Source organism: Zeus faber, assembly GCF_960531495.2.
Source record: "Zeus faber genome assembly, chromosome: 9".
In the NCBI taxonomy this organism is placed as follows: Eukaryota; Metazoa; Chordata; class Actinopteri; order Zeiformes; family Zeidae; genus Zeus; species Zeus faber.
In genome coordinates, this window is record NC_137197.1 from 21,663,781 (window position 1) to 21,679,425 (window position 15,645).

Below are 15,645 nucleotides of genomic sequence, written 5' to 3' on the forward strand. Positions count from 1 at the left end.
TTACCTCGTAGGCCTCTCCGGTGAACTCGCTGCCGCAGAACTCGCACTTGACCTTTCGCTTGGGACAGTCGTGCTGCAGGTGGTCGGGCAGGTCGCGGCGTGTCAGCTTGATGGAGCAGCGATTGGGGCAGGGGATCACGTTGAACGCACAGGTGGAGAAATGGCCCTGAGGGAGAGAGAGGGGGGGGGAGGGGTTGGTGGGAGAGATGGGAAATGTGTTATCAGTCCAGACTGGTACTCTGTGTTGGGCGTTGGGCCAAACCTCAGCCAGAAGACAACACAAGATCCGCTGGTGGGAGGTGGATGTGTGTGTGTGTGTGTGTGTGTGTGTGTGTGTGTGTGTGTGTGTGTGTGTGTGTGTGTGTGTGTGTGTGTGTGTGTGTGTGTGTGTGCGTGGGAGTATATGTGGGAGGGAGGGAGAGCTATGGGAAAAGGTCTGTGTAAAATAGTATATAGTAGTGATTCACAACCTTTTTAATACAAAGGACCCTCGATTTGATATGCAATAGGTCCGGATTCCATTTGAGAAGATTTTGTCTTCTGAGAGCCCAAGATCTTCCAAGATCCAGAGATCTGATTTAGTGTCTATATTATAGTTAGGGAGATAATAGTGAAACTAGGATTCAAACAGTCATTATTGTACATTGCCTAACGGTGCTAATCTCTTGTTATTGACTAATGTTGAAGTTTAACTACAATGTTTTGCTGATGACCCCCTGGAACCTCTTGAAGGACCCCCTGAGGGTCCCAAGACCCCACATTGAGCACCACTGATATACAATATATATATAGTAGTTATATATATACTGTATATATCCACTGATATATATGAATAGAAACACTCAACAAAAAAAAGTGCAGATGGGAAAACTGCGACAGGTACACAGACGATAAGAAGAAAGGAAGGAGGGAAGGAGGGAATGAGGGAAGGAGGGAAGGAGGGAAGGAGGGAAGGAGGGAGGTGTTTTCCTCTCACCTGCAGCTGCTTCATCTGTCCGGTCCAGCGACAGCCCTCCTCGCTGTGGATGCAGCGGATCGGCAGCGCCAGGATCTGCTGCTCCAGCTCCGGATCTGGGTAGATCTGAGGAAAGAACACACCGCAAATCAGCGTTTACGCATCTACAGTGATATGTAGACGTACGCAAAAGTGAAGTCACATTAGAAGTGAGTCTGATTGTGGCACTGCCCCGGCTGGTCGCAGAAACAATGTTAAACAGCGTTCACGTTCATAATATTAGAGACCAGCACAGGAGAAAACTCTGACAGGACATTTTAGCGATGATAGCAGCTTCATGTTGAAGTTTCCTCTTTTTTACTTACGCTCCTTGGCGGTAAATATAAATATAAATAATAAATAAGTAAATAAATAAATAAGCGCCTTTTCAAGTCAATTAGGTTGCACTGTCTATGGTTTTATACAGCCGATAAATTACATAGAATAGTAAATGAGTTATTATGGGAGACTATATGGAGTTAAGATCGATATTATTCAGTTAGATATATCTAAAATCTTACTGCTCAGGAATGAATGCATCAAACACTGAAATGCTAAATGTCAGTGTTCCTCTGATGCCGCAGTATTGTTCCCAATCACTGCTTGTGCTAGAAAAGTGATTAGTGGAAAAGAGACGTAGTTAAACAGCGTTACATGTGTCCTGTACCGCAAAAATAACTCATTAAAAACCATTAAAAAGGCGAGAAGGAACAACAGAAGGAGAGAATGATTTATATATATCTTGAGAAAGAAAGAATTCTCTTTAGACGCCGATCCGGGGGAGATGAGTCGGTTTCAATCCAATCTCTCCAAACCCTCGCCCTGCAGTGGATCATCCTGAGGATTTGCAGCGCTGCGTGTTCCTCCGTCCTCCCCGTTGCCTCACACGGGGGTCGCGCTGGCTAAACAAGTTAAGTCACTTCCTCAAAACGGCCAAACGGCTCAACGGCTTTTTAAAGCAGCTCTGTAACGGACGGCACTCTCGACGCGCGCGGCAAAGTGCTGGAGTGGGAGCCATGATTGTGAAATTAAAACTTCTGAGTCATCCACTTTGCTCATCGGTTCGTGCAGCCACGCTGGACCTAATGGTGCGCGGCGCCGCGGCGAATAAACGCAACGCAGCAAAAAAACTAGTCATCTTAATTATTTATAAATGAGATGAATTAACACGCAATTAGCGCAAATAAAAAAACAAGCATAAATGCTGTAGAATGACCAAAACAGAGAAGCTGAGTCTGCAGAGTCGGAGCCGATACTAATTCTGGGCCATAATCACACGCTCCGGAGCGAGCGGCGGAGACGGGGGAAATCCTCCAGAGTAACCCCAGGCACTCTCTCATTGTTCCAGTCTGGAGCTCCGCGGGGGACGGCAATAATGACCTTTTAATAACACCCAGACCCGTGCAGAACCGGGCGGGCAAGCTGCGCTGAGCTCCTGCCCCTAGGTTCAGTCCGCTCTGTGTCTGCTCTTGGCCCATTGTTTGGCGGCGCGGTCCCCTCGCTACAGAGAGCGTCAGAACGCCCCCCCTCCCCTCCCCCGTTCCACCGCTGCGGCGCTCCTGTTGTTCTGCTCTCCCAGCGAGGTCGTGTTTGCGCCTGGAGAACGTCGCCGAGTGCAGCGGCGGTGATGGGAGGCTGAGGACATTGTGCAACAAGCGTTACAATAGCCCCCCGGGACCCGGACCACCAGCATGGGGTAATTTGCAGGCGACTGGGAGCCTGTGAGGGCTTTAGTAAATAACAATGTCTGACAGGTGAGCTATGAACACGTCCCCCCAGCGGGGACTCAGCACGCCGTCTGCAGCCACCACCTCCAGCCACCTCCAGCCCCGGTGTTTCTGCTGTCGCACGGGGGTTAATGGACCATGTGGCGCGGGGGGTCGTTTTAGGAACTGCGTTGAGGAACTGCAATAACTGACAGGCATTATTATTTATTTTTTTTCCCTTTGTATAAATAATCTACTCTCCATTCTTTGATATTGTTCATTTTATCTGAAAATGCTCGCGCGAATGACGCGATAGAAAGTCTTTACTTCATTGTTGTTTGTCTCGCACAGGAAGAGAGTGAGCGAGAGAGAGAGAGAGAGAGATAGAGATAGAGAGAGAGAGAGAGAGAGAGAGAGAGAGAGAGAGCTCTGCGTGCTTCTGATTAACTGCTTCAAAAGAGAGATGAAACAGGAAGGCGGTGTTTAAAAGTAGAGCTCTCTTCACGGTGGATCTTCCTTTAGGGCCAACAGTTCATTTCTGATCAATCTTCCTCCCTCTTCGTATCAGAACACTGTTTTCCACACCGCTGGCACCATAATGGATTTTTTTTTTTTTCCGGTCATAGCCAGAGTGTATCCACTGAGTTTTCCTGGGACAATGGTTGGTTATTATACTTATGTGTTGTTTGTAGTGATCTCCAGAAAGCAAAATGGTTCATCAAAATCACGACCAGCTCCTTCGTTCAAATGCATCGTCCTGCAGATCTTTTTTAACACGATTAGAATCTCTGTCCCAGGGAGGATAGGACGGGGATGGTTCTGTGTGTGTGTGTGTGTGTGTGTGTGTGTGTTCACCAAAGGAAAATTGCATGACACATACTTTTAAATTAAGTTTTTTTTAACAGATTAACTACTTAGGTATCAACATTTTGCATCAAATGCAACTGAATTCTCCAGATATTTAGTTGATACATGAAAGTATAGCACTTATAAGATAAGTAATAATATAAGTTTAAAAAAAAAGTGTACACACAAACATGCATACATGTGGCCTATGATAATTTCATATAATGTAGGGCTGGACAATATATTATTATAATATCAATTTTGTGATATGAGACTGAGATTTTGATTAATCGTGATATTGTGTTAAATTGAGTTAAATGTTGTCTTTAAGGGGCATTACAGTAAAGTAATGCAACTATATGAGCTTCACAAATTGTTCTAATCCAATGCCTGGAGCTGCTTAGTGTTAACATCCATATTACCAATGATAAAATGTCATCATTATTCATATTGGGGAATATATTTGTATATGTGATATTTGATTTGGTGAATACCGCCCAGCCCTAGTTGAATATAATCATATTTTAAATCCACAGGCACTATGGGAGGGGAGTTGATTGCAGCGGCTTATTTGTGTTGAATTACCTTGGCGTAGTCCAAAGGCAGCTGGTCCTCAGGGCACTTGAAGACACCCTCACTGTAACACAAGACAATGACCAAAACATTAGAAATAAGCTTCAGCTTCACCGACAGCACCAAAATGAGAGACGTTCACGAATGACGTGAGAAAACATTTTGCATTTGTTTGCAATGTCAAACTCAAACTGTCTTTAAGTGGCCCGCGCGTCCACATCTGTCTGTGCTCAAAGGTGTCTCCTTAATCCGCGCAGCCATGGCTCTCACTGTACGATGACCAGACACACACACACACACACACGTGCGCGCGCGCACACACACACACCCACACACACACACACACACACACACACACACACACACTCTCTCTCCTCACAATAAAAGCTGATTACTTTCTAACCCTGTGGCTTTTATGTCGCTGCTCTTTCATTTTTCCTCGCTCCGAGCGTGTATTTCCACTGATTCTGAGTTTTATTACGACTGAGGAATAGAAGACAAGTTCAAAACTGTCTATCAATAATACATTAAGAGGCCCTGCTCCTCGCTGCCACCGCAGTCGACCTTCATTTCTTGCTCATGAAAGTGGTAATCCACAAGATTATTTTGTAAAAGGAAATCCCATATTTGATACTTCATTTAGCTGGCACTTTTTATGGAACAGCCTTTCAATGTATCTGCATTATGCATGTGCTCCCCTATCTCCGCAACATTTTCGGTCAAATCGGGTTTGGGAAACTCAAAAACCACTCGTGCATATTCTATATGTATATTCTCTCTGTATGTACTCGTACCATCAAAGAAGTTTGGAAGTTCAAAATATATATATCATGCTAAACTGAAGACAAGGAGACGAGCAGGCCTTGGGCAACATCCTCCGTGTTTCCTTCCTTTCATTCAAGCCAGACACAAACCTCAATTTAGATCTGGGACCTCGATCCACTAGACAGAGTAACTACACCATAGCCTGAACAAAGGCACCTCAGTGTCTGTATTTAGGGGGTTTTAAAATGGACCAAATGAGCTAAAAGGTCATAACTCATTATGGGAGCCCTCTGGCATGGCAGCCTGATGTCATCATGAAATATTCACGGCGTTAAATAATAGAGATAAGCCGTTACCGGGGTCAAGTTGCTTAGAAGGGGTCAAGCTGGCTACTGTACGTTAAGCCAGTCTAGCAACGTAGAGACAAATTTAAACAAGTACAGATGTTGCACATTTATGAAGCTGACATGGTTAGAGAATGAAAGGAGGATTTTTGCCCCCGACTGGGCCCCCCAAATTGCCTCTTAAATACGTCTGTGTTGTAGTTTGGGTTTTTTTTGGGGGGGTGTTGAAAAGTAAATAAACAAATCAATATTATTCATTGTGACCCTGGGCAGCCTAAATGAATTGTGGTCAGTGTTTTGATCGACTAAAGGCCCCTGCTGTGCCAGGAGGGGGCGGGCCAAAACGCAGCTGGAGAGACGCTGTAAGTGCTGTTTCCAGGTTTACTGAATTCTAAGACACACAGTCGCTGCCATGGAGTTTCCCCCTCTGCTAAAGTGGCAAATTTATTACATTATAGTCCCGTTGATATTCTTTTTTTTTTTTTATCTTCATAGGTCAGCTCTAACTGACCTACTGAGACCAAGAGACGATCAATACAGCATTTTAATTTAAACTAATTACCAGACACAGAATAGGCCGGCTGTCTCTGTCAATAGGAACCAGGGTTCCTTTGTGCATTTTTTTGGAGGGAATGTCACCTGACCACGGCTCCCATATGAACATGTGACATGACACATGAGTCTATGTGCACTTTGCCCTGTCTATCCAGCTGCTGTTAAATCAGGGAATGGGCCAAAGGGGAGGGTGGAAGAAAAGGGCCAGGATGCAGGGGGGAGGGTTGATGAGGGAGAGGTTAATGCATGACGAGACAGCACTAATTCTCTTCCATTAGGGTCACTGTGTCAGCAGGGAACTGGATACCAATTAACAGGCCACAATGGACTATAAAAAAGGGTCAATCGATGGGGAGCTCGGAGAGGCCAGTCAGCGGAGCATCTCCTGCGTGGTGTGAAATCATTTACTCGACACCACAACTGTGGAATCATCCCATTCTTACGGAGATAAAAGTCAGGCGTGGTTTCACAGATATGAGCTGTGCGGAGGCGCAGGCTACAGAACGCTGCCGGTTCCCCAGCCAACCCGGAGAGGAAACGGGAAGCGACAGGCTCTGAGCGCTGGACAGGGGAGATGTGAGTACAAGGAGGGTGCAGCCCACGGCCCCATCCCGCCCTGGACTCCTATCTGACGCACAGAGAGGCAGACAGGCGAAAAGGGCCTAGTCACAGACTGTCAGGATAATTCCCTCCGTGGTCGCCAAGAAAGTCCTGCAGCCACACATTCATGTGTTTGGCGCTCTGCGGATAATAACACTCGACTCCCCTGTCCGCTTGTTAGTAAAGCTCACTGCCCCTTTGTGACAGCGCATTAGCAGTGAAAGGTGGGGACAGTCCCACAACAAAAGATTCTATTGAATCCTTTTGCGTCGTCCCTCCTTGATGAGAGTCTCTGGCTATTTGAGCTCCCCTGACGGAGATAGGAGGGTTACACAAACCCATCGCATGTTGAAAAACTAGAAACTACACTCGTGACCCACCCTCACCCAACTGCCGATACGAGAAAACAAACATGAGTTCTGAACTGCAAAACACCCTTGTCTTTACCTTTCAGGTTGAACCTTGTCCCTTGTGTGAAGCATCGCAAAACACACAGCCTCTGTCCAAACAAAAAACACATTCACTCAAATGTCTGACACTCCGAACAGCTCTTAGCCTGGTCGAACATCTAGAGTGAGAAGCTGATAAACAAGTGTTTCATGACACGTGTTCCTGCCATAACATCGTTTGTACGTAGGCCCCATAAAGGATTTCAGAACTGGCTGTTCTGCTGAAGTGCAGTGACATGGAACCCAGGACTAAGGTGGCTCAAAAACGAAATATTCCTATTGGCTCTCATTCACAGGCAGAAAAGTGAGCTCTTTTGAGTCTTATAGTCTAGGATGGCATACGCCACGAGCAGTATCCCATACCCAAATTAGGAGCATTTCCTGTCCGTGGATGAAATGAATCGACTTGTAAAGCCCATTATCCCTTTGGACCCTGAAGGCAAGCCCCCCTACCACCTATCCTCTAATTGCCCCTCTCTTCCGCCATTCATTCACCCAGCGAGACCAATGAGGACAGCCGTCACAACATGCTCCGTCACCCTGCATACGACTCCTGACAGGCAGACGGTTATTTGGAAGGTTTCATCTTTCTGCTGGATAGGGGAGCGGAGCCTGCAGATGATTCGGAGAGATCCATTCTGTTTACCATCTCGTAACATCCTGAGCCCGTTGGGCCCAGGGATCGGCTCCTCTGTACGGAGGCTTGCGGAGAGACTTCCAAACCAAGCCCCAATGTTTGCAATTGTAGTGGCCAGGGCTGTTGAGAGGCAAACTAAACAAACAAAATCCAAAACCCAAGAGGCTTTTTTTTGGGGGGGGGGGGGTTAGGATGTCTGCGGTACATTAACACTCTAAACAGACCTTTCTTCTAACTGTGAGAAGGTTTTTTTCCCCCTTAACTTCAGATAGCATCAGGAGGCCCGGACAGGCTGCTCGGTAGGCCACCTTATCTCTTGGTGGAGATAAGTAATATACCCACACTGGCTTTTTGTTCATCCTGCCGCAAAGCCGCTTTTTTTTGTCTCTTCAAGATAACAGGATGGATTAACTTTTACATACAAACAAAACCCGAAATGCCATAACTACCCTCCTCCGCTCGAGAGACATGATTTCTGGTCTGGAAGCTGGAAGTTACTCAGGGCGTCTGGATGTTTACACAAAAGACAAAGGAGGATGTACGGTTTATCTTAAATGGAGTTGTGCAATCTCTTAATCAGCCATTTTTTTACTCTTTTGAGTAAAAACATGAATGGACATGAATACAAAAATATTGGAACAGCTCTATACTTCAGCTGCTTTCATAAAATCTGATTAAATAACAGCGATGGCTTTGTATTTAGGGGTACCAAGTCAATCTCAAGCATGTAGGCAGGTACTTAATGAGCACTGTATAATATACGATGATGTCGGTGCCGGAAACTGCACAGTAAATAATAACTCTGGCCAACAGAAAGATCCACCAATACACTGGTTCACTGCAAATAAATGATCGTTGTTTAAAAGGCAAGTTTGTTGGCAAATTATAACAAACTCAACTCATGCTCAACTTGCATAGCAGCCTCACCCCTGACATGCTGGACTGATGCTTGATATAAGAGCGCGGTGTTGACTGAGGTATACCCCTAATGAGGTCATCCTGAAGAGGCTCCCCGGGTGGTGGAACCTGTGTAACCTGACGCGCCATGTGGACGGATCCCTTCCCCCTCGGTCGCCGCGGCCGGGACATAGAAAACGCTCATCCCGGCCCATCATTTGTCCCAAAGGGGAGGAGCGGTGTGTGATGACCATACAAGCGCAACGGTGGATTAACCCCTACGTCACAGACTATGTGTTTGGGATATCCACAGGGCGCACTGCTAGGATAGCTCCTTGTGAGAGATGTAATACCTTCAAGATTAGCTGTTCATAGTTTGCTGAGGATTATGTTAAGCATAAACCTCCTGACCTCCAATGACACTCTTCTTACCTCGCCACAATATAATGCTGCACTGATATCTGAGAACCATCAAAATCACACGCCTGTGCAACGAAACACAGTGTTTATCCAGATTAAAAGCTGCTTCATTTGAACTTTTTTTATATCAGAGTTTTTAGATGATTATGAGAACAGGCTTTTGATAATTGACAGAATTAGGTCTGAGATGGGCTAAATCCAACTTTGCATCACTGAGTTTTCTTGACACTAATCACCACTGACAGCTGTTAAACGCAAATAACAATGGCTGGCGGTCCGTAAGTCACGGCCATCAACAGGAACGAGAGAAAGACCATAGAATCCATTTTCCTGACGAAAAAATGTAGTCCAGCAGCCAGTTGAATGGAGCAGACCTAAAGTCTTAACTGTGGCTTGAAATGACCTCTCTTTGTGACTTGCATCCAGAAATGCCCTCGTGTTACTGTGGTTCTCTGCCAAAACAGGCAGAAATGATGCAAGTAGGAGAAATGGACTACTACGAAGCCGACCGTGTGGGTGGAAGTCTGGCACCGCTCGCTGGCTCCATCTCACCGCACGCAACTCCCTCACCGGGCAGAGAACCGGACCGACATAGTAGGACGGACCAAACACCTTGGAGATGGAAACGGTGAGCTTTTCTCGCAAAGGTTTTGATACTATCCGGACATGACTAATCCCCCCCCCCCCCAACGCAATCACAAAGAACCATTCAGTGAATAAATCCTCATACTGACGACCAGGACGTCAGAGGCCGGCGCCTGAGACTTCAGTCATGTATCCATGTCTCCTTCTGACTTCCCAGCTCTTACTGTAGTGACATTTGGGAACCCAAATCATGTGGCAGGTAATGGATTAACAATGTTAAACCATTTCTTTTCTTTTTTGAGATTCAATGTAATAATGGCAATAATGGTGTCAAGAGTCAAAGGACTGAAACGCACCACTGCTTACTGTATGTTTCAACGAGACATATCTCTGAAAGAGCAGCTTTTCTATGTGGGGAGCAGCAGTAGATAAGGTATTTCCCCAAGAAATGAGAACAACAACAGAACAGCAGGAAAAGTCTGTTTGCTGCCAAAATGAACACGCGGAAAGTGGATGAACGCAAATAAATGTTTCTGGGCCACAGGGGCCCTGCTCGTACGATTTCAAATGGCGCTTCATTGTACATTAATTGATGTCAGGCAATCCGTCTCCTTGGATTTGTAAGTAATTACACAGTGACTCATCCGAACGCAGGTTTAGATACAAGACGGCAATGGAGCGCTGTGGTGGCAAGCAAAGTGTGACTCCGCACAGGAAGCCGCCACCTGCTGGAGCACAAGCCAGTCACGGAAAAGGGAGAGGAGAGATCAAGGCATAGACGAGGCAGACAGAGTAAGCCATCTGCAGACTGAGTTCAAGTCTCTGAGATGCTGTAAAAACGCTTACCACTATTCCTAATCCCTCGCGCCGTCTACCCTCATCTGTGTGATGGGGCAACGACTTGGACTTTGTATCAGTAGGTGTGGATTGTTTGAACCTCAATAGATAGAATTGCTCTGTTGTCTCTTACACTGTATTGTAGGCTGTTGAACACATGCGTACATGATATTCCGATAAATAAATGAGCAAGCAAAGTGAAATGTATTCGTATCTGCCCTTTTTCATCCCCAGATTATATGCCGCATGCAGGAGTTACGGGGAAATCAAAGCCATTTCATTAACTCCTGCTGATCTGGGCTCGGGTGGGGGTTGGGAGCCAAGTCCCATCAATTCTACCAGGACCTCTGATACGCACAAACGCAGCCACTTTAAGCCCGAGCAGCAAAAGCAAAGCGCAGACAATAAAAACACCACCATAAATGCTGCATGAACACTCGCGCGTGCACACATGCACACATGCACACTGGGGCCTGCACCGCTTAGGGGCACTTGAAAGCAGGGCTTAAAAGAGAATGGTTATGTTTGATCTGGTTGGAGAGCGGTTGCACAAGGGTGGGGTGCTCTAACGGTCGCCCGCAAGGACCAATGAAAACTCCCAAGATTTAACATGTCACACATGTGAGCAGGGGGCCTGCAAGGCTCAGAAGAAGTGCTAAAAGCTGCTGTCAAGGTAGCAGAGGTGTGAAACCCCTCCCCCCTCCCCCCACTCTCCACTTTACAAGCCGACTTCGCACAGCACAGATATGTTTGCGACTTTGGTACAACATTCAACACCACAGTAGAGATCACCCACAGACAAGTCTGTCCGTCAGAAACTAATACCAAATACGGGAGCTACTGTATACACTAGGCATTTCCCCGACATGTGTAAATTTGAGCTGTTTTTATTACAGATGGCTGATCTGATTTTAGCCTGGCTTCAGAGAGAGCAAATGTCTGCCACAAGGGCAATCCACAGTGATGGAGCCTGGCTTTGAAGACCTGCCGGAGCCGTGCAAATCCCTCGCACCACCGACAGTGGACACGGGCTTTAGGCTGCCATCGCATTGATTGGTGCATTAAAAGAAAGTGTTTTGGAAATAACATAAGACATAGTACTAGTTATGATGTCATCCTTCAAACAGTGTTCACTAGCTCTGCCCAAGCTCTGACAAGAGGAATTAAATTAGATTGTACCGATTCAAAGAGCATGGTACACAGTAAAAAATATTTCGGTCTTTCGACACAAAAGACGTGTTGAAACTGACTTTAAAAAAAAGAACACAAGGATTTGTTGTTTTGTAGAGTGGTGTGTTTGCCATCTGCTATATCCCCATAAGGGAAAATGAATTCCCATAAGGAATATATATCTAAATCCAAGCAAAACTTTGATTTCCCATTGACCGATTATGATCTCCTGAATGATCTCATCGTGCAGCAGAATAATTAAGAGGAGATATATGATATTATAAAATGAGGTAATGCAGAGTTCATGGCATCGATGGCCATTATGTTCTTGCGTAATGGCGGTTGAAATCTTACCTGAGTCAAAAAAAAAAAGTCTTTTGTCAATAATGAAGCCACAGCAAGTCCTGTGGGACTGTGGAGGTGATTATGCCCCCTGGATACGGCAGGTCGTCATTTCTATGAAATTATCCCCTCTGACACCCCAACACCAGAGCCCGACCGATGCCAAATGGCAAAAAGTGCAAAAATGTTAAATACATCTGAAAAACTTTTATATTATTATAATTTGATTATTTTATTATGATTTTATTAAAGTTTCAGAGCCTTTAACCTACAACCAAACAAATAAATAAAAATCAACACATACAAAAACTATTTGATAGATGATATTCAATTTGATTTTAATAAAAAAATTCCGTTCCAGCGAACGCATCATCACGTCCGAAACAAATTGTTTCCCATGAACACAGCATTGCTTCCTGATTGGAGAGCCGTGTCTAAACGCAAGTGTAAACAAACATGGATTTATAGGCCAAGTTGGGCTTCCGCGCTCAATTTGGTGAGCAACTTAAAAGTAGTGTAAAACAGACAAGTACAGGATAAATAATCAATATTTTTTTTGTTTATATTTCTTATGTAAAAATTGGGACACACCCACCGTCTGCATAACTGCTGATGCTGTCAAAAAAGTAAAATAATGACCGATATATCATTTTGGCTGATATATCGGTCGTTATTTGACTTTTTTCGGGTTCTACTCAACCCTAAAACACCATGCTTTTTTTCCACACAGGTTTTAGTTGAGGGGAAATTTGACTCAGGCACAAGAAGTAACACATCAATAAAAGACCATTAAAATCAACAGTATTGTATAAAGAGGTACTTAGGGCATTCGTTAACCTAAAGCTGATAGACCTGTTTAAACCAAACATCACAGCTGAGATGGATATCTTATTACATGCCTTTTTCATTGACATAAGCTTATTTTGAATATCAATGCCTCTCGTATTAAAACTACCCAGAACCACCAGTTTGACGGTACTGGGCTTCCACGGTGTAAAGCACAAGGTCATCGTGAAGAAGCTGGCGTCCTTGGACAAACATCAGTGAAAAGGAAAATAAAGAACCTGTGGAATTGCCATGTGAGGTTCGACCAAACTGTAACTGCTCGAGTGGGTAGTTCACATCACGGACTAATAATGTCACCATTGGGAGGGCTCACAGCAGCAGGTGGGCTGTCCAGATAATCCTCACCAACACCCACTACAGTCCACACGTCTTTTATTTAAGCCTGCATCTGCTTGCCCCGTATACAGAAATGGACAAAATAATGACATTAGCAAACCCGCCATATATACATAAAACAAATGAAATGCAATAAACTTTGTTTGGGTTTCATGTCATTTGTGATAAAGCAATTGAAATCGTTAAAGACAAACTAACTAAAATGTGATTTTACATTTTGTCTAGGGCTGTACCCAACTCAGAATTTTAGCAGTTGAATCAGATTCGGTTGTTCAATGTGAATATTCACCTTTTCGGGGGGCAGGGGGGGGGCGCGATCTGGGTGCACTTTGCGCACCTGTCTCCCTCTCCGACGGTACGCTACGGTGTGCGGTGTGGGGTGCACGATCCGTGCTCCAGAACTGTGTTTTTCTTTTAGATGCAGGTTATTTTACTTCACGTCTCCTAATGGAATGAAACAAGTGCGTATGGAACGGTACGGAACGAAACCGTGCGTAACGGGGCCACTTTCTCAGTGACTCTCCCCGATCACTCCCTCTCCATGCGCAATGCGCAGAAAATAGTCAAGATAAAAATAACGAGTCTTCCCTGTTCCTCCGTGCCCCGCCCCCACACTGTCTATTGTTTTATTTGGAGGAACGGGGCGCGGCAATCGGGGCACACGGAGAGCCGTGTCCGAATACACATATAAAAATGCGCATTTTGCGCTTCTACCTGTTTTATCCTGTTATTGAAATGGACACTGACTCACAAAACAAAAAAAATTATAAAAATAACTGCTCGATTTGAAAAATTTCCGTCAACTGACAGGTTTTCGACTGATGATTCGACTCTTCGACTTTCAGGAGGCAGCCCTGATTTTGTCCACAGGTATAACCAACTGTTAACTAGGTAAACTAAAACTGAGTGCTTACATGTATGTTGTATATGTATCTGCTGTGCATGTAACAAAGCTGGTGATGTCCGTTGCTACACCCAAGCTGCATTTGGAATGGCATACTAGTATACTATCTAGTACAGCAAACAGGTGCTTAGTATCTAAAACACCATATGGTTAGTGATACTAGGGTACTATGGTTAGTGTCCGAAACTATAGCATGCTCAGTTATTCCATAAAAAGTACTAGGATGACATACATCCTACATCGGGAACTCAAGTCCTACGACATAGTACAGTGCGCAGAGTAGTGTTTGAGCACTGCACACTACACTGACATGGATATCCCAAAATGCATTGCGACATGTCACAAAGACCACTGTATATGACGGTAAAACTACCAGCGGTGGCAGAGGGCGGGTCAGACCGGTGGTGCGGCTGTAGGACCATGTAGTAGGCGCAAAAAGCCATCAAACTGTGATGGAGCTGAGTATGCCATTCCAGACGCAGCCCGTTTTGAGGCATTAGGGCCAACAGCAGCTCAGGAGTCAGAGGAGTGATACTGCTCTCCGCAACGACCCGGTGAACTGGACTTGCCCGGCAGCCTTGGGCCGTCAGTGTGTGTATGATCTGTTTTGTTTACAACATATCATATCTTCCTTTTCCTGGGGTGACCTTCTCAGTGGAGGAGAAACCAGTAGGTGAGATAACCAGATGGAAATGATTAGGCCATTATTAGCTTAATAATAATAATAATAATAATAATAATAATAATAATAATAATAATAAGTCTGTTTGAGGGAGGCTTATTTTGATGCAATCCTGCTGTGCTGCAACTATAGAAATGCATACATTTACTTATTGAACAGTCTCCATCCCAAGGTACAAAAACAGCAGATGTTAATGCTCTGAATACTTAAGATGTTGGTTTTGCAATACATTGGAATAAATTAGTCGATGAGCAGTTAAGTTTGGTGTCCAGTTAACTTTGTGAGGGAACATCTGTGGGCGTGGTGAACCCGAGACACGCTGAAGGTGGAAAGAGGATCATGATTTGATTCTCTTTCAGTGCTCCCCTGTCAAAGTTTGTGCCTGCCTCCGCATGAATCACGTTTCTCACGATGGAGCCAAGGCATCACAGTCATGACTCCGATGTGCAATGAGTCACTGAAAAAACTGCTCAACTTTCCCCGCTTTCACCCAAAACTGTCTCGCTAAACACCCTTCACAATCACGCAGGTATTCACAAAGACGACTTACTCCGGCACATTTCTCAGACGGCTTTTGAAAGCCGTAACAGCGTGATATAATACGACTTTAGGTTTCTACCCCATAAGCTTTTCTATTGACTGACAGCGGACAAGCTGCTTTTCCTTATTCGCACGTCGGCTGACTCAGGTTTATGAGGTGTGCACATCACAGGCGGCGACAATTTTTAGGCCCTGAGCTTTTGTGTCCATGGTAACGGTGAAGGAAGGTGAGGCTCTTTGTGTGAAAAAGAGAGAGCAGTTAGCAGACGGCGAGCCGGGGTCTAGCTGCTCAAACACACACACACACACACACACACACACACACACACACACACACACACACACATACACACAACGATTACTCATAATATATAATAATATACAGTATATGATATAATCACACATGATCGCAAAACGCCACTGCCCGCTTCTTCTATCGCTCACAATCTACAGCATGAATGTGATGCAGTTCTTTCTAATATTTGTATTCGGTCTGCGGCATCCGAAAGAGAGCCTTCACTCTCCCTGAAATAGTGTTTTGATCAAGCCATTGTCCATGCCGTTGTGCGGGGATGTAATTTCTTTGTTTGGCGAGGAGGGGCGGTGACGTCACATGG

At 45.1% G+C, this 15,645-nt stretch overlaps 1 protein-coding gene across 1 annotated transcript in view; it reads right to left on the reverse strand.

Annotated features, from left to right (window-relative positions):
* Positions 1–15,645, reverse strand: part of traf4a (tnf receptor-associated factor 4a) — a gene marked incomplete at its 5' end in the record, with an annotated part of 29,026 nt that overhangs the window by 5,931 nt on the left and 7,450 nt on the right. The window contains 3 exons of the mRNA XM_080006270.1: positions 5–166; positions 977–1,081; positions 4,132–4,183. Coding sequence (XP_079862396.1) covers positions 5–166; positions 977–1,081; positions 4,132–4,183 — 319 coding nt within the window. The remainder of the gene's footprint in view (positions 1–4; positions 167–976; positions 1,082–4,131; positions 4,184–15,645) is intronic.